Genomic DNA, 18,881 nt, shown 5'->3' with positions numbered 1-18,881 from the left:
TTCGACATCTGGACCTGCGAGATATACAACTGTGACTGAGAGTCCTCTACTCCTCTGTCCTGGCAGTCTTTCTAGTGGATTCGATTATTGTAGGCCAGAGCTACGCGACATTCAAAAGCGCGATGCTCAACATAATAAGCAAACCTCGTTTGGATGCGATCATCTCCACCTTCGTTACGGTGCACCCTCACGAGACGTCTGCGCTGCTCCACTCCTCCTCCTGCTTCTTCTTCGTAAAGCCCCTACACCACTCTAATACTCTCCTATTTCTTAGCTTCATTTTCACTCCTCTGGCTCTGGGTTGTCGTTGTTTTCGGCTCAAGTTCTTTATTTATTTTTATTTTTTTTCAACCTCTAGATCTTGAGCGCCTACTTCGTGGTGCTTCCGTTGCGGGATGAGGCGGCCATCTCCTTGGGCCTATCGAACCTGCCAGGTCTCTTTTTGGGTTCCTTAGCGCTCACTTTGATTGCTGCGCCTCTTTCCACTCTGGTTTTCTCTCTGCCTCATCTTACCAAAGGGAAGGTATGTATCAATTCACTGTATATGAGGTTCCCAGACTCGGTTTTTACGGGTGTAGGACTTTCTTGGCTTGGTTTTTCAATTAACCCACCAATGTTTTTGGCATAAATTCTGGGTGGAGTTACATAACAAACCTTAGAATGTTTGGCTTCAGTTTCAGTTTGGGATTAATTACGTGGTTCTATATATCTTTTTCTGCAATTCATACGATGTGGTTTACTTAGAAAAAAAAATCTCAAATGATATGGGTGCATGCATGCGAGATGTGGATTGATTATCCCGAGATTGATGATGATGATGATGAAGGATATAATATTTGGTGTTCTATAATAATTATAACTTCAAAATCTAAAATGATATTTCTTTCTGAATTAATGATTTGTACTCTTAATAGAAATGGAAACATATAATTTTAATGTCTGTAGATGGCCCCTTTTGTCTAATTTTTAGTTTTGTTCTTTTATATGTCATCCAGTAATAGTGCTTCTTGAAATTCCAGGCTTTGGTTTTGATACACAGGTTTTTCTGTGTATCACTTGTTTTATTTTTCATTCTGTGGCTTTTCTCGTCGACTGGATATACATCGTCCATATTGAAGGTAAAACGAGAATCTTTTGATTAGATAATTGTTTTTTATTCAGGCTATTTATTACTCCAAATTCATCTTTTTTTTTTTATAAGTTTTACTCCAAATTCATCTTACACTAATCCTGTCGGTTTTTTCATATATAGGGTTCAATAACTACATCCTCCTCTTCAAAAGAGGATCAGAAGGGTGATAAGAACCAATCCAGTTCTACATATTCTGCAGATTGGGAAAACCATGGATGGTTTTATATGTTAGTGAGAATTGGATTTTTCCTTTGGGTATGAAATTGTCAGGACATTTTTTTTACTGTCAAATACTTTTTAACTACTATTTATAATTGAGAATTTCCAAAATTTGGGTTGTGATAGGAATTTTTGCTTCTTTGAAGGTTGCTCTGCTCAATCTAATTACAATTTCTTCAACTTGGGCAAGAGTAATTGATGTGATGGACAGTGAGGTCTGTTTCCTGCACATGTCCCTGATTACAAGTATAGATTTTGGCACATGTATGACTTGTGTTGTTTTCAGTCAGGTTCAAGATTGTTTGGGTTCATTGGTGCTGGTGCCACACTTGGCCAGCTATTTGGATCATTATTTGCCACAGGAATGGCATGGTTGGGGCCATGTATGTTTTCTTGTTCCGTTGCTTGGAAATTGTAAATTGTTTTCTTGCTGGTGTTCTTTTTTTTTGGTTGGTTTCTAACCCACGGATTGATGTGTTGCAGTTCTACTCATATTTGCTGCTTTGTTAATGGAATTTGCTGCGCAGTCAGCAAAAGGGATAAATCAGGATGCATCCTGTGACTCCCATCTCCCCAAGGAATTATCTCCCATCAGGTCAGCCATATTTCAAATTTTTATATGTACCAGTTGCTATAAAATTGCTTTAGGGGAACTTGGAGATAATGGTGAAACTCTCAAGGTCATATTCATTTTTTTCCCATGGCCTGTTCGTTGATTCCGTTCGAACGTCAATGGTGTTCAGTACTGATCTTCAATGCATTGACTCTATTTTGATGTTGCGTGGTATAACTAAACAGTTTAGGAACTGCAAACAAGTCTCTGTATCCTGCTGTTGTCATGGATGGATATATTCATGGTAAAACCTTAAGGTCCTATGTTTTCATGTATTTTGATTGCATGTCAGGTGTTTACTATTGTTGTCAACTTGATATGTAGCAGATTTTATCATGAAGAAATGAGCCAATGAGTAAAAAATTGCTGAGATTTTGAAATATGATATGAATATATCTCTGGTTTGGTTTGCTTCAAACTTTGAAAATCACCAAAGTGATCTTCATGGTTGTATGCTGATAGTAAGAAAATTTAACCCCTCCCCCCCAAAAAAAAACCAAAAAAAAAGAAAAAAAAAATTAAACTCAGTAGCTGTATAGTGTATACTGTTACGTTTTGAAAAAATTGCTCAAGAGAGCTGAGGATTGATCTTTTTATCAAAAGAACCGCGAGTGAGATCAGGGATTAGGGGCTAAATCTGATACTTCTTAACCCAGTTTTGTATTTTTTTTAGAGAAGCTGATCCTGATCAACAAAGTGAGGCTGATGCTCATACTGTGCATGCCCTGAACTATTGTTCTCATAAGTCGTCAAAGTCTCAGCTTTGGGCTGTTTTAGATGGACTCCAGCTTATAATGTCGTCAACATACTTACTGTATGTGTCTTTGTTTCTGTGGCTGAGTGCAGTTGTCTCCTCATTCTTTTATTTCCAAGTAAGATGATCCTTTTTCCAAGAAATGTACTTTTAGTATATGTTGTATGATATGACTATAAAGCTTGAGTACAATAATCTTTTTATCATACCATCTTTACCACCCTCCAGTTCTAAGGAAAAACTATGAAAGGCAAAGGAAACTGCTACAGAAATATTCAGTTGCATGCAGTGGGAAGTGAGTGAAGCTGCTGATTTCTATGTAAAACTCTATATGATTTGAAGATTGATCAGATCAGGGAGGATAGGATGCAGTGGGTTCATGATAACAAGTCCAGATTCTCTGTGAAATCCTAGTACAATGTGTTAAATAGTCATGGTAATATTACATATCCCTGGAAATGCATTTGGAAAGCTAGAGTGCCCAGTAAAGTTGCATTTTTTTGCTGGTTGGTGTCGCTGGAGAAAGTTTTAACTACTGATAATTTGAGGAAAAGGGGTTTATATGTGATGGATTGGTGTTTCATGTGAAAAAACGATGGAAAATCTGTTAACCACCTGATTCTTCATTGCAAAATGGTGACTGTCTCGTGGAATGAGTTATTTGCAAGGGTAGGCATTGCTTGGGTGATGCCTTTTCATGTGGTGGATTTCTTGGCTAGCTGGCAAGGTGCAATGGGATGTAGAGGCAATACAGCTGAATGGAGGATGATTCCTTCATGTTTGTTTTGGTGTTTATGGCTTGAGAGAATGGGAGGTGTTTCGAAGATTGTAAATGCACAATGGGGGAATTTAGGGATTTTTTCTTTAGCACTATAATTTTATGGGTGAACAATCTAGTGAGGGATATGAATATTTGTAATGCCTTATTTTAGTTCTATTTTGTTTTAGCTTGTATTTAGGTGTATTCTCTTGTATACTTCCTGTGTACTTGGGCTATGCCTATTTACTTGGAATAAAATCTCTTATTACCTATAAAAAGAAAAAGAAAAAAAAAGAAGAAATATTCAGTAATGTCAAGCAAACACTAAAATTCTTATTTACTAATAGGAAAAATAAAATAAAATTCTTACTTACTAATAGAAAAAAATAACGATCAGCAATTTGAGGAAGCGGGGCTTGGTTGTTATGGAGTGGTGCTTCTTGTGTAAGAAACATGGCGAATCAGTGGATCATTTGCTTCCACTTTGTGAGGTGGCTAAGGCATTGTGGGATGGCCTTTTTTGTAGAGCTAGGCTGACTTGGGTTATGCCTATGAAGGTAGTGGATTTACTTGCGTGTTGGAATGGGCTTCATAGTTACACTCAAGTGGCTGCTGCGTGGAAGATGGTTCCTTTGTGTCTTATGTGGTGTATTTGGTGGGAAAGGAATGAGCGGTGCTTAAGGAACGTACTGCAGAGGAAATCTGGAAAGTTTTTGTGTTCCCTACTTCAGTAGTTTTCAGCTATTGTGCTTAATGAAGGGTCTGCTAATGAATTGTTGTTTTCGTTTTCTGATTCTAGAATGTAATTAGGTGTTTCTTTTGTATGCTTCTTGTGTACACAGGCTTCACCTATTTCATTTGATGAATAAAATTGTCTTTGTTACTTATCAAAAAAGAAAAAAAGTAATTTCAAGCAAACTCTGTTTCCACTCTTTCTTTCTGGGACTGAACAGATTAATATATTCTCAATTCCATTTAGATAAATTGATAAATTTTGTCGAATATATTCTTTATAATTGATACTAACTCCCAAAAAATGTAAAAGATATATCATTTGTTAGAAGAATTTCTACTTTTTCTGGATACACTTTAAAGACTTTATGCACAAGCGACCAACACCTTATAGAAGCTCATCTGCTTGGGGCTTCCTGCCACGTCAGGATTTCCAGTGCGTAATTACTACTGAGTTGAGTTCTGTGCATGATATATTCTATCATCTTTGTTCCTGTGGACTAGACATGTTTCAGTATGCTCAGTTTCCACCTTTTCCTGCACTGCAGAAAGTGAGTGTAATTGCTGCAACTGTTACCAGCTCCATTGGCAGAAGAAGATTGTTTGCTCAGATAAATAGCTTCATTGCGATTTTTATTCTTGCTGGACAACTTACCTTAACGGTATGCAATGTCTCTGTAGCCTATATGCTGATATTTCATGTTGTTACAACAAAGAAAATGCTGTTTAGGGAGTTTTCTTAAATCCTTGCCTCCTTAAGAGTGCATGCCTGAAAGTAAGTTTCATGCATGTAGATGATTGTAAGGTTACTGGCTTTAATCCTGAAACGAATAGCAATTGTTACCCTCAAAAGATTTAGGCCCTGTTGGGTTACCCAAAACATCTCATCTCATCATTACAACTTTCACAAATTCCCACACAAAATATAATAAATAATTCAACTTTTTCAAATTCCAGAACAATATTTTATTCAACTTCTAAAAAAACATCTCATATCATCTCATCTATACAACCAAACGTGGCCTAACTCATTTTTATTTTTATTTTTATTTTTAAAAAAAACACCCTTAAAAGATCTCATTTGGGCAGAGGTTGCATGATATATGCCTGAAATAACATGTATTGGTGGCAGCTGGCAGACATATATCAAGCAATCTTTGCGGTAAGCCTCCAAAAAGGCAATTGCTCTCTCTCTCTCTCTCTCTCTCTCTCTCTCTCTCTCTCTCTCTCTCTCTCTCTCTCTCTCTCTCTCTCGGCTTCTTTTGGCTGGTATCATGGAGTGGGATTGAGGGCATATGGTGAAATCTAGATGGTAACTATACTCTGTTGAGTCCCTTCTCATAGTTTTGGATTTCCATTTTTGACTTTAGTCTGAAATCAAGAATTTTAACCATGGGAGATGGACAGTGCTCTTGGAAATTTAGTCAGTTTCATGCATCCACTTCCTTAGCAATTAACTGGAATGAACATAAGCATAATTAAGCATGAGCAAATTTTCTATGAGCAAATTTTCTAAGGTTATAGTTATTGCTGTTTATTCAAAACTCATTTTGTCATGTTCAGATTAACTTAATAATAGGTATTAAATATATTAGTCAATGGTGCTTCTTAAGCATATTTCCAGACTGATGAATAGATGTGCATTTTTGGGCATCTTGAAAAAAATCAGATAAGGAGGGTGTCCGCCTAATCAACCAAAAAATTTGGAATACCTTTTTAAAGGCCAGAAAGGAGATTATTCTAAGTAATATTAGGACGATGTACTTATAAAAAATATTGGGTAACAATAAATGATATCTATGCAGTGTATATATCCTGCAAGGTAATGGAATTGATGTTTTTCAGTTTTGTAACTTCGTGTTTTGTCTTCCCTTTCCTTGTCAAGTACAGGGTCGCATTCTTACAACTGCCGGGGTTACCACAGCTATTTGTGCTGCTCCGTTTGTTGCCTTCTCAAATTTGATTGCTATTGCCATTTGGCCAGGTTGGGTAGCTGTTGCTGTTTCTGAGACCTTGCGAAAGGTTTGTTTCTATATATGCCAGTTCTCTGTCGTTCAACTTAGACCATGTTTTTCTCATCATGCAGTCTCATTTTTTTTTCTATAAATGATTAGATTCCTTCGCATTTGTAATTTTGTGAAGGGGAACTCAAGAAAGACGGCCGAAGTTGAAGGTCAATATAAGATTGTGAAGTGGGTTTTACAAGTTGCAACTGGTTTACTATGCAGGTTGTTACTTATGTTGTGACCAGGCCTGGAAGAGAGCTTCTATTCACTGTTGTCTCACAGGATGAAAAATACAAAGCCAAGGTACGTCCACCTTTGCTTTTGGGATTTTGTTTTGATTTCCTGCTTACAAATTCACTTGCAGTTTGTTGTGAATGTTAGAATTTGAAAATATAGAATTTAAAGTTGGAGTTTCCTGAAGTTAAGATGGGGCATTGATCTCAAGCAATATGTATACACTTGCTCGCACATACTCGTGTTTCCCTGGGTGTTTTCTACGGCATTAATTGGGTGACATACACTAATAAGTTCAATAATAGAACACATCAAAATACTCCCTGATTTCATGATCCTGCAGTTATGCATAGATGTGTTCATTCAAAGACTTGGAGATGCTACAGCAGCAGGGATGTACAAGCTACTTTTTGGCTCTCTCAGTGGCAGAACATCAAGTGTCTCAATCTACGCTCTGCCCGTATGTATATACCTAAATTTACTTTTTTTTTTTTGTTCTTCTATTTTATTCCTCCTCTTGCTTTTAGGTTCGGATGAAAGAAACTCTTATTGATTGGTACTGATACAAGAGACCTGCACTTATTACTCTGCTTTGACCTTGTTTTTTCTTACTGAACGGCGTCATTCCCTACTCTAGGCACTACTTGTCTGGCACCCTTTATCTATAATGCATTTTTTTTTCCTTGACTATTTGTTTCCACCAAGAAAAACGGCTGTATGATTTTTTTTCTTTCCTCGACTACACCAGGTCTGTATATTGTGGATAGCTACGGCATTCCATTTAGGGCGCCGCCAAGCTCAGCTTTCAAAGCTCCAGGCATTTTCTACTTCCTAAAATTTTGCGAGGATAAAATATGTATTTGTTGCAGAATATAGGATGAAATTATCAGTCTTAAAAGTCTTGGTACTTTATTGGTGTAGCCTTTTTCTTTTTCCGCGATAATATTGAGTCATTGACAGTCGTTCATTCATCATGGATGAGGCACAAAAAGAGCGTGTAGCCAGTGGCCGCTCCCATACATGTGATGCATTTTACCTCATTGCTCATTTCAACCATCTAACGCACTTTTCATTTGATGCATAACTCTCTTTTTTTTCTTTTTTCTTCTCTCTCTCTAATCAAGCTTGTATTGAGTTTTATAGAAATTAAAGAGGGTCTTTCACACTATCAATATACAGAATATTATTAGGAATAATTTTTAATGGAATGCTACAAAACATTAAGTTTGTAGCGGCCACCATTGCGTCACTGAGTGTGCGAATCGATTTTGAAATCTATTAATTTTTTTGAAGCTTCGATCTTTGTGGGATTTCAATGAGTTTGGTATGTCTTTCGTTATCAGTGTGATCTGCCAAACATTTTCTTCTCTTGAAATGGATGAAATGACTAATTGGGAGTCTCCCACTAGGAGGATGATTGGATATAGAAGATGTTCCGTAATTTTGAGAGCCAGTTTTGCTGCTAAAGCTTCTGCAATCACCAGGGTTGTAATAGGTGTTGACCAGATGACTAATACAAGAGGGGGGACGAATTGAGTTGCATGTAAAAAAATAATAATTATAAATCAAATATACAATATAAAATATAAACTAAATACGAAATAGCAATAAATATAAAGAGTAAGGGTAAGAGAGAAGCAAAATCAGTATATTAATGAGGTTCAACCTCATTGCCTACGTCTTCGCCTCAAATTATCCCTTGAGGATCTCCAAATTCACTATTCAACCTCTTTCAGGTGGAGATAGAAACCTATTATACCTTTGAATAATACCGCTACAAAGGATCCGTGTAGAACACCCTCTACACTTGTAATCATCTTACACGTGGTGATTCAACTATTTCCTGTGTAAAACATTTTCTACACACACAAGGGTTATACACACCCTTTAACTGATACAAGAGCTGATAGTGGGTAGGTTATCAGAAAATACTCATCAATGAGTGAAATAAGAACAATATAGCGCAAACTATATTTCCCTCAAAATGAATAAGGATTAAGCCTCAATGCTTAGAGAAGAGAGAATGAAAGCTTTAAATGAATGTTGTATGCTCTTGGTGTTGTAAATGTGAAGCCCTCAAATGATCTATTTATAGGCATATGAGACTTCATATTCAAATTTAAAAAAATTCACATGTCAAAAACATCATTCACTTTTTCAAAAAATTCAAATAAAAGGTTCTTATTTTTCAATTGTCAAAGACAACATCATTCATTTTTCAAAAAATTCAAACCTAATCTTTTTACTTTTTGTATATGATAAAAGGAGCACACTTTACTTTTCAAATATTTCAAATCTAATCTTTTTACTTTTTGCATATAACAAAAGGAGCACACTTTACTTTTCAAAATTTTCAAACAAAATCATCTACCTTTTGCATAAGTAAAAAAAATATCAATCATTTTTGAAAATATTCAAATAAAATATGCACATGTGAAATATGACAATTAATCATTTTTAATATTTTCAAAGTTCAAACCTTTAATCATGTAATACACATATAAAAAAATTACAATCAATCAACAATCAATCATCTTTCAAAATTTTTAAATTTAATTTTTAAAATATTCATGCACATGTGGAAAATGTATTTTAATACTTTATGATAAAATATTAATTTTGAGTTTTAATCCTAATTTTGAATTTTTAAGAGATTTATAACATTACTCTATGATTTTAATGTGAATTTGTTCCCTTCTTGCTCATACTTATTTCCTTAATGTGCTTGACTCTATTGTGTAGACAACTTGAGATTGAAACTCCTTTATTCTTTGAATTCATTTATTATCATCAAAATCTATGTGAAGATATATAATTACACAAAACTTAAAACCTTGAGTTCAACAATCTCTCCCTTTTTTATGATGATAAATACTTGATAGAACCTGAAACCTGTATTAATACTTAAACTCTCCATGATAATGCGCGTTAGTTTTTCAAGTAAAAGTATGAATATAATTTCAAACATATATAAAAAGTTTAGCAATTCAAACAATGTTAATGTTCTAGTCTAACACTTCTCCCCCTTTTGGCATCATTAAAAATGATTCGAAACAAGTAAATGGACTGAAGAAAATGGTACGTTAATAGAAACTGTAGATAGTTGAAAAAATGGATCCGTCCATGACCCGACAAGTGTGGCTGGAGATTTGAAAAAAATCGCTTGATATTATTGACAAACTAGATTGAGGACTCCGAGTTTCTAAAAAAATGTCATTTTCACCAATCGGTAAAAAAAAATCACATTGCTCCTTGACTTGGATGATAGCTTGTCTTGTTCTTTATGCTATATCTATAAAATCAGTTTTAAAGGTCATCCAATCTGTTTCTTCTCATCTCTATAACTCATCTGCATTCTTTCAACATTTTCACTTTAAGCTTTTAATTCTTTTCTTAATGGTTCATTCTTCTAACATTTCTCTAGATCCATTCATTAAGTATTCTACACCTCAACCTCCTGTCCTTTGTAGCTTCCATTAGTGCCATGTTGCAGTAAGAAAATAATAATTTGGTTAATAAGTCAGACTCCAATACTATCTATGACTTGGTGAGTCTTGGGACTCACTACTCTTCCTATATTATTGTTTTTTCCCAACGGCTACAAGTCAGAAATCATGAAGTTGAAAAGTTCAAAAAACAAATTGTTATACTTCAACAAATTGTTCAAGAGTCTCACACAAGGGAATGAATCATTCAGCAAAAGAATAAATAGTTGAAATCTCTCTTAGATTCTTCATTCCGCTTGTCAGTTCCCATGGATAAGAATGACATGATATTGTATGAAGAGAATGAGTATCTCAAACATGAGGATAAGAATCTCAAGTTTATGTAAAAGTATTTAAAAAATCTCTCTCTATTTTTATTGACTTTGGTCTATCTTTTAAGAGATATTTATAACATGCATCATACATATTTCTCTTCTAATCATACATAATCTATCTTCTGGTAAAAGTTTTGTAAAAAAATCTGCTAATTGATTATGTGTGTTTGTAAACTCTAGTATTATATCGTCTTTTTGTAAATGATCTCGAAGAAAATGATATCTTATTTCCATATGCTTAATTCTAGAATGTTGTATCGGGTTCTTTGATAAATTTATAGCACTTGTATTATCATATTTGATTAGAATGTGATTATACATGAGTTTAAAATCTTCAAGTTGTTGCTTCATGTAAAGAACTTGAGCACAACAACTACCCACAGCAACATATTCTGTCTCAGCACTAGATAGTGTAACAAAATTTTATTTTTTACTAAATCAGGAAACTAGTGTATGACCTAAGAAATTGCATACTCCACTAGTGCTTTTTCGATCTATTTTACAATCAGCATCTGTGTAGCTGATTAGATCGAAAGATGTGTGCTTAGGATATCATAACCCTAAGTTAATTATACCACAAAGATATCTAAGAATGCGCTTAACTACAATTAAATGTGATTCTTTTGGAGATGATTGAAAGCGTGCATATAAGCACACACTAAACATAATATCTGGTATACTGGTTGTCAAATATAATAAGCTATCAATCATACCTCGATATACCTTTGAGTCAATTGACTTACTGGTTTCATCTTTATCAAGTTTAGTTGATGGGCTCATTGGTGTTCCAATTTCCTTAACACCTTCCATCCCAAATTTTTTCAGTAATTCATTAATATATTTTGATTGATTGATGAATGTCCCACTTTTTGCTTGCTTAATTTGCAATCCGAGAAAGAATGTAAGTTCTCCCATCATGCTCATTTGAAATTCTTCCTGCATAGTCTTAGCAAAAACTTGACACATATTTTCATTAATAGTACCGAATATTATATCATCAACATAAATCTGAATCAAAAGAATATCATCATTTTCATATTTAATGAAAAGAGTTGTGGCGATTTTTCCTCTTAAAAAACTTTTTTCAATCAAAAAACCACTGAATCTCTCGTACCAAGCTCTAGGAGATTGTTTGAATCCATATAGTGCTTTTGTGAGTTTGAAAACAAAACATGATTTGGAGAATATGATTTTTCAAAACCTGAAAGTTGTTCAACATATACCTCTTCATTTATAAAACTATTTAAGAAAGCACTTTTAACATCCATTTAAAAAAGTTTGAAATTTTTATAACAAGCATATGCAAGTAGCATTCGAATAGCTTCTAATCTTGCGACTGGTATATATGTCTCATCATAATCAATTCCTTCTTCTTGATTGAAACCTTGGACTACAAATTGAGCCTTATTTCTAGTAATGATTTCGGACTCATCTTTCTTGTTTCTAAAAATCCATTTTATTCCAATAATAGTATGATTTTTGGGTATAGGAATAAGTGTCCAAATATCATTTCTTTCAAATTGATTCAACTCTTCTTGCATAGCTAGAATCCAAGATTCATCAAGAAATATTTCATCAATATTTTTAGGTTCAATCTGAGATAGAAGAATAGTATAATTGCAAATTGTTGCCCAGATGACTAACACAAGAAGGGGGGTGAATTGAGTTGTATTAAAAAAATAACAATTATAAATCAAATATATAATATAAAATATAAACAAAATATGAAATAACAATAAATATAAAGAGTAAGGGTAAGAGAGAAGCAAACCCATTATGTTAACGAGGTTTGACCTCACTGCCTACGTCCTCGTCTCAAGCTACCCCTTGAGGATTCCCAAATTCACTATTCAACCTCCTTCAGGTGGAGATAGAAACCTATTACACCTTTGAACAACACCGCTACAAAGGATCCGTATAGAACACCCTCTACACTTGCAATCACCTTACACGTGGTGATTCAACTATTCCCCGTGTAGAATACTTTCTACATGCACAAAGGTTATACACACCATTTTCCTGATACAAGAGCTGATAGTGGGTAGGTTATTAGAAAACACTCATCAATGAGTGAAATAAGAACAATACAGCGTAAACTATATCTCTCAAAATGAACAAGGATTAAGGCTCAATGCTTAGAGAAGAGAGAATAAAGCTTTGAATGAATGTTGTATGCTCTTGGTGTTGTGAATGTGAAGCTCTCAAATGATCTATTTATAGGCATATGAGACTTCATATTCAAATTAAAAAAGATTCACATGTCAAAAACAACATCATTCACTTTTTCAAAAAATTCAAATAAAATGTTCTTCTTTTTCAATTGTCAAAGACAACATCATTCACTTTTTCAAAAAAATCAAATCTAATATTTTACTTTTGGCATATGACAAAAGGAGCACACTTTCCTTTCCAAAAAAATTCAAACCTAATCTTTTACTTTTTGTATATGACAAAAGGAGCACACTTTCTTTTTCAAAAAATTCAAACCTAATCTTTTACTTTTTGTATATGACAAAAGGAGCACACTTTACTTTTCAAATTTTTCAAACAAAATCATCTACCTTTTGTGTAAGTCTAAAAAAGCATCAATCACTTTTGAAAATATTCAAATAAAACATGCACATGTGAAAGATGACAATCAATCATCTTTAATATTTTCAAAATTCAACCGTTTAATCAAGGCATGCACATGTAAAAGATGACAATCAATCATCTTTAATATTTTCAAAATTCAACCCTTTAATCAAGGCATGCACATGTAAAAGATGACAATCAATCATCTTTCAAAATTTTCAAATTTAATTTTCAAAAATACTCATGCACATGTGGAAAATGTATTTTAATGCTTTATGATAAAATATTAATTTTGAGCATTAATCCTAATTTCGAATTTTAAGAGATTTACAACATTACTCTATGACTTTAATGTGAACTTGTTTCCTTCTTGCTCATGCTTGGTTCTTTGATGTGGTTGACTTCATTATGTGGACAACTTGAGTTTGAAACTCTTTTATTCTTTGAATTTATTTGTTATTATCAAAATCCATGTGTGGATTTATAATCATATGAAACTTGAAACCTTGAGTTCAACACAAATATTTCTAAGAGATGATCGAGTACTTACATCTCATGAAGATTTTTCCAAAATTTGTTTCACTGGATGATCTTTCACAAATTTTCACTGTCTGGTTGCATCTTGTATTAAATTTTGATGATCTTTCCTGATGGTTCCATGTTAAATTTCCTCTATTGTGTTCTCTTTGTTGAGATTAAGACTTTCCATATTATTTATACCTCCTGTTTTTTCATCAATAGATTTCTTGGAGAGTAGAGATTAGATTTATCAAATATTATATGCATAGATTCTTGTACAGTCAAAATCTTTTTATTGAATACTTTATAAGTTTTAATATTAGTAGAATATTCAAAAAAGATACTTTCATCAGATTTTGCATCAAACTTGCCTAAATTATCTCTGTCATTCAAAATAAAACATTTACATCCAAATACATGAAAGTAATCAATGTTGGGCTTTTTCTCATTCCAAAGCTCATAAAGGCTTTTATCTAACTTAAATCTTAGCATAACTCTATTTATAACATAACATACAGTACTTACCGTTTCGGCCCAAAAATAACTAGGCAAGTTGTTTTCATTGAACATTGTTCTTGCCATCTCTTGAAGAGATTTATTCTTCCTCTCTACTATCCCATTTTGTTGAGGAGTTCAAGAAGCAGAAAAATTATGCACAAAACCATTTTATCACAAAATGTTTCAATATTTTTATTAACAAATTTTTTTCCCATATCATTTCGGATACTTGAAATAGTATAGCCATTTTCATTTTGAATTCTCTTGCATAACTTGGTAAAAGTATTATGTATCTCATCTTTATGAGCAAGAAAGATAACTCAAATATATCTAGAGAAATCATTAACAATAACAAATGCATAATATTTTCCTCCTAAACTTGCAACTCTATTTGGTCCAAAAAGATTCATATGTATCAGTTGCAATGGTGTAGTAGTGAAAATATGTTTTGTGTTTTTAAAAGAAATTTTTGTTTGTTTACCAAATTGGCATGCATTACAAATTTTGTCTTTAAAAAAAATTTTTTTGGTAAACCTCTTATAAGATCATTTTTTAAAAAGTTTGGAAATAAGTTCCTTGTTGGCATGACCTAGTCTTCTATGCCATAGCCAACTAGTTTCATTTTGAGCTGAAAAACAAATAGCATCTTGTGAGATAATTTCTTCAAAATCAATTGTATAAACATTATTGCTTCTAAAAGCAATAAAACCAATATTACAATCATGATCATTCAAAATAATGCATTTATCCATTTTGAAAGTAACTGTAAATTATTTATCACATAATTGACTTATGCTCAAAAGATTATATTTTAAACCCTCAACAAGTAGAACATCTTCAATTATGAGAGAAGATTCATTACCAATTTTACCTATTCCCACGATTTTTCCTTTCAAGTTGTATCTAAATGTCACGTGTCCTTCTTCTTTAGATCTAAGATCAAAGAACTTAGTCTTGTCTCCCGTCAAGTGTATTGAACATCCACTATCTAAAAACCATTTGTTTTTGTTTGTGGAGGACTTCATGCATACCTATAAAAACAATTAAAATGATTTTTTTTTGTACCCAAGTTCTTTGAGTCCTTTATTTATTAGTATTAGAATAAACAAGATTTTTAAGTACCTATATGGGCCTAATAGTCATTGTATGCTTTCTTCTAATAGGACAAGCATGATAATTATGACCATTTCTATTACAAAAATTATAAATAGCATGTGGTATATATGAAGAACTTGAGTGATTATAATAATATCTTTTTTTGACAAAATTATTTTTATAAAAAGAATTTTGAATATTGAATTTTGATGTAGAAGGATTATCAAAGAAGTTTTTATAAGGTTTATATTTTTGTTTTGACATATATCTCAAGACTGCCTTGTCAAAAACACATATTTGACTACCAAGAAATTTTTCAAAATTTCTTTTTCCATTCGTAAAGTTTTCAACAATATTTTCTAAATCAATTTTTTTCTTCTTCAACTCAAGATTTTCATCTTTTAAAACGATATTTCTTTTTTTAAAATATCAATTTCATTTGTTAAAGAAGAATTTTTCTTTTTCAAAACAGTATACTTGATACCCAATTTTTCAAGTTGCTCATGTACCTCTTCTAAAACATTTTGCAATTCTTCATATGAAGGATCTTCAATATTATCAAGATTTGTTACTTCAATGTCATCTTTAGCCATAAGATAAAAATTTGCTGATTCTCCATTGCTTGCTTCACTATCTGAGCTATTTGAATCATCATCTCATGTACCTTTCATTGATTTCTTGCCCTTGTTTCGATCTTTCTTTAGCAGAGGACAATCTGGTTTGATATGACCACGTTTATTGCATTTATAACAAATTAAAGTATCATTTTTAGCTGAATCTTTCTTGGAAAATTTTTTGAAAGATTTCCTCGGAAGAGTTTTATTTTTCTTTAAGAACCTCTGAATTCTTCTTGTTATCATCGCAACTTTTTCATCTTTGTCATCATTTTCCTCATTTTCATCACTTTCACTTTTATGAGAAATAGCTTTAAGTGCTAAGCTTTTCGTTAACTTTCTTTCTTCTTCTCCTTTTTTCAATGTATACTCATGGGTGATAAGTGACCCAATGAGTTCATTCATTTCGAGCTTCTTGAGATCTCTAACTTCAAAAATAGCTGTCACTTTTTATTCCCAGCGTTTTAATAGAGAGTTGAGAATTTTTCTTACTATCTCCTCCTTGGAATAAACTTTGCTAAGAGCTGTCAAGCTGTTTATGATATTAGTAAAACGAGTGTGCATATTAGAAATAAATTCATCATCATTCATCTTAAACATTTCATATTCATAAGTAAGAATATAAATTTTTGATTCCTTGACTTGCGAAATTCTTTCATAATTAACTTCCAAGTTATCCAAAATTTCTTTTGCCATAGCGCAAATCGTTATTCTATTAAACTCATTTCCATTGAGAGCATTAAATAATAAATTTATAGCAATTAAATTCAAAGTATAAAGTCTATCGTCTTCACGATCAAACTCTTCTTCTTCCTTTTTGACCTTTACTCCATCAACCACTTTTGTTGGAATATAAGGTTCATTTACAATGCATTTTCAGATTTCTCAACCTTGAGCCTGAAGGAATATTCACATTCTAACTTTTCAAAATGAGTAATTGTCTCCGCAAAAGAGTAGAGGCCGACTGCTAGATTGACTTTCACCAAATGAAGCTGTAATGTTAGCCATAAGATCTTAATTCAAAAGATAGTTAATCTAGAGCTTTTAGCTCTGATACCAATTGTTGTCCAGATGACTAACACAAGAGGGGAGTGAATTGAGTTGTATTTAAAAAAAAATAACAATTATAAATCAAATATACAATATAAAATATAAACTAAATACGAAACAACAATAAATATAAAGAGTAAGGGTAAGAGAGAAGTAAACTCAGTATGTTAACGAGGTTCGGCCCCACTGCCTACATCCTCGCTTCAAGCTACCCCTTGAGGATCCCCAAATTTACTATTCAACCTCTTTCAGGTGGAGATAAAAACCTATTACACCTTTGAATAACACCGCTACAAAGGATCCGTGTAGAACACTCTCTACACTTGCAATCACCTTACACGTGGTGATTCAACTATTTCCTGTGTAGAACACTTTCTACACGCACAAGAATTATACACACCCTTTAACTGATACAAGAGCTGATAGTGGGTAGGTTATCAGAAAACACTCATCAATGAGTAAAATAAGAATAATATAGTGCAAACTATATTTCTCTCAAAATGAATAAGCATTAAAGCTTAATGATTAGAAAAGAGAGAATGAAAGTTTTGAATAAATGTTGTATGCTCTTAGTGTTGTAAATGTGAAGTTTTCAAATGATCTATTTATAAGCATATGAGATTTCATATTCAAATTTAAAAATATTCACATGTCAAAGACAACATTATTTATTTTTTCAAAAAATTCAAATAAAAGGTTGTTCTTTTTCAATTGTCAAAGATAACATCATTCATTTTTCAAAAAGTTCAAACCTAATTTTTTACTTCTGGCATATGACAAAAGGAGCACATTTTACTTTTCAAAAAATTCAAACCTAATCTTTTTACTTTTTGCATATGACAAGAGTAGCACACTTTACTTTTCAAATATTTTAAAACTAATCTTTTTATTTTTTGCATATGAAAAAAGGAGCACACTTTACTTTTCAAATTTTTCAAACAAAATCATCTACATTTTGCATAAGTAAAAAAAAACATCAATCACTTTTAAAAATATTCAAATAAAACATGCACATGTGAAAGATGACAATCAATCATTTTTAATATTTTCAAAGTTTAAACCTTTAGTCATGTAATGCACATGTAAAAGATGACAATCAATCATCTTTCAAAATTTCCAAATTTAATTTTCAAAATATTCATTGAGCACATGTGGAAAATGTATTTTAATACTTTATGATCAAATATTAATTTTGAGTCTTAATCCTAATTTCGAATTTTTAGGAGATTTACAACATTACTCTATGACTTTAATGTAAACTTATTCTCTTCTTTCTCATGCTTGTTTCTTTGATGTGTTTGACTCCATCATGTAGGCAACTTGAGCTTGAGACTCATTTATTCTTTGAATTCATTTGTTATCATCAAAATCCATGTATAGATATATAATTACACAAAACTTGAAACCTTGGGTTCAACAGTAGGATTTTCTTCAGTCCATATTTCTATAATCTCTCCTTTTGTATTTCTGCTTACTATTGAGATGACAGAGGATGAGATTCTGATAGCTGCATCAAAGGAGATACATATTTGGTTTTGGTGTGGTTTCTCCCAAGATTTCTCAACTAAAACATTTTTCTGAAGATTTTCTTAATATGAGTAGTTCAACTGTTGGGATGCTTTTTTAGGGGAGGGGGTCGTGTTATTATGAACTGTGTCATTCCAAATTCATCAGATGAAATCTAGGATCAGTATTGCAAAAATTCTAAAGGACTGTTCATATTGTGAATTGAGTCCTAATTTTTTACTGGATTTTAGAATGAAGAGAAATCAATCTTGCATGGAGTTTATTGCCAATGAAGAGATGTTACGTGGCCACCTACTTTGGCTCCAAGGGATTCTGGTAATGGGGCATTGGATAAAGAGTTGCAAAAGAGTTTCTTCATTCCCATTGCAAACTGGACAGTTGATGGATGGAATGGAGGAGATAAAACTTTTTAATATTTCTCTTGTTGGCAGAATATTCCAAAGGATCTTCCATAAATGGAGCTTGTGACGATCATGAATTCTGAATTTCCATATCTCTTTCCAACAGATATTTGGGATAGCCATTTGGATTGTGTTTGTTAGGTTGGATACAAGACAGTGGGCCGATTTGACTGAAAATTTTTCACTTTGAGTTTTAGACCATATGGGGCTATCTGATCTTTGTATTGTTATGGGCAATGAGATTTTTTGAATTTCTAAGACACTGCTATGTTGGAATAGGGATTGTATTTTTTGAAGATCCCAAGAACTATTCGTCATATTAATCAAATCTGA

At 32.7% G+C, this 18,881-nt stretch overlaps 1 protein-coding gene across 2 annotated transcripts; it reads left to right on the top strand.

Moving 5' to 3' along the window:
• The first annotated feature begins 95 nt into the window (after positions 1 to 95).
• On the top strand, positions 96 to 7,534 carry LOC122301559. Of its 2 annotated transcripts, XM_043112962.1 has the most exons (13): positions 96 to 233; positions 359 to 523; positions 1,020 to 1,118; positions 1,253 to 1,387; positions 1,498 to 1,566; positions 1,638 to 1,734; positions 1,835 to 1,946; positions 2,638 to 2,836; positions 4,759 to 4,872; positions 6,101 to 6,232; positions 6,439 to 6,519; positions 6,794 to 6,910; positions 7,199 to 7,534. In XM_043112962.1, exons 1-13 carry the CDS (start codon positions 123 to 125, stop codon positions 7,283 to 7,285), a joined length of 1,518 nt encoding a protein of 505 aa, XP_042968896.1. In that variant the 5' UTR covers positions 96 to 122; the 3' UTR covers positions 7,286 to 7,534. The 2 variants fall into 2 exon arrangements, with proteins under 2 accessions (XP_042968896.1, XP_042968897.1); XM_043112963.1 differs by lacking the exons at positions 6,794 to 6,910; positions 7,199 to 7,534 and having other exon boundaries at positions 6,353 to 6,491.
• The last annotated feature ends 11,347 nt before the right edge of the window (positions 7,535 to 18,881 follow it).

The sequence above is a fragment of the Carya illinoinensis genome, chromosome 2 (assembly GCF_018687715.1).
Source record: "Carya illinoinensis cultivar Pawnee chromosome 2, C.illinoinensisPawnee_v1, whole genome shotgun sequence".
Taxonomy (NCBI): domain Eukaryota; kingdom Viridiplantae; phylum Streptophyta; class Magnoliopsida; order Fagales; family Juglandaceae; genus Carya; species Carya illinoinensis.
Note: the sequence above shows the minus strand (reverse complement) of the source record. Positions and strands in the feature narration are given on the sequence as shown.

What these genes read in the sequence shown, in the direction of transcription:
- LOC122301559 (XM_043112962.1), top strand. Translation starts at nt 123, where the DNA reads ATGCTCAACATAATAAGCAAACCTCGTTTGGATGCGATCATCTCCACC. An exon ending in CCTCATTCTTTTATTTCCAA is followed by an intron (nt 2,837 to 4,758) that starts GTAAGATGATCC and finishes CCTGCACTGCAG; the next exon opens with AAAGTGAGTGTAATTGCTGC. An exon ending in ATGAAAAATACAAAGCCAAG is followed by an intron (nt 6,520 to 6,793) that starts GTACGTCCACCT and finishes ATGATCCTGCAG; the next exon opens with TTATGCATAGATGTGTTCAT.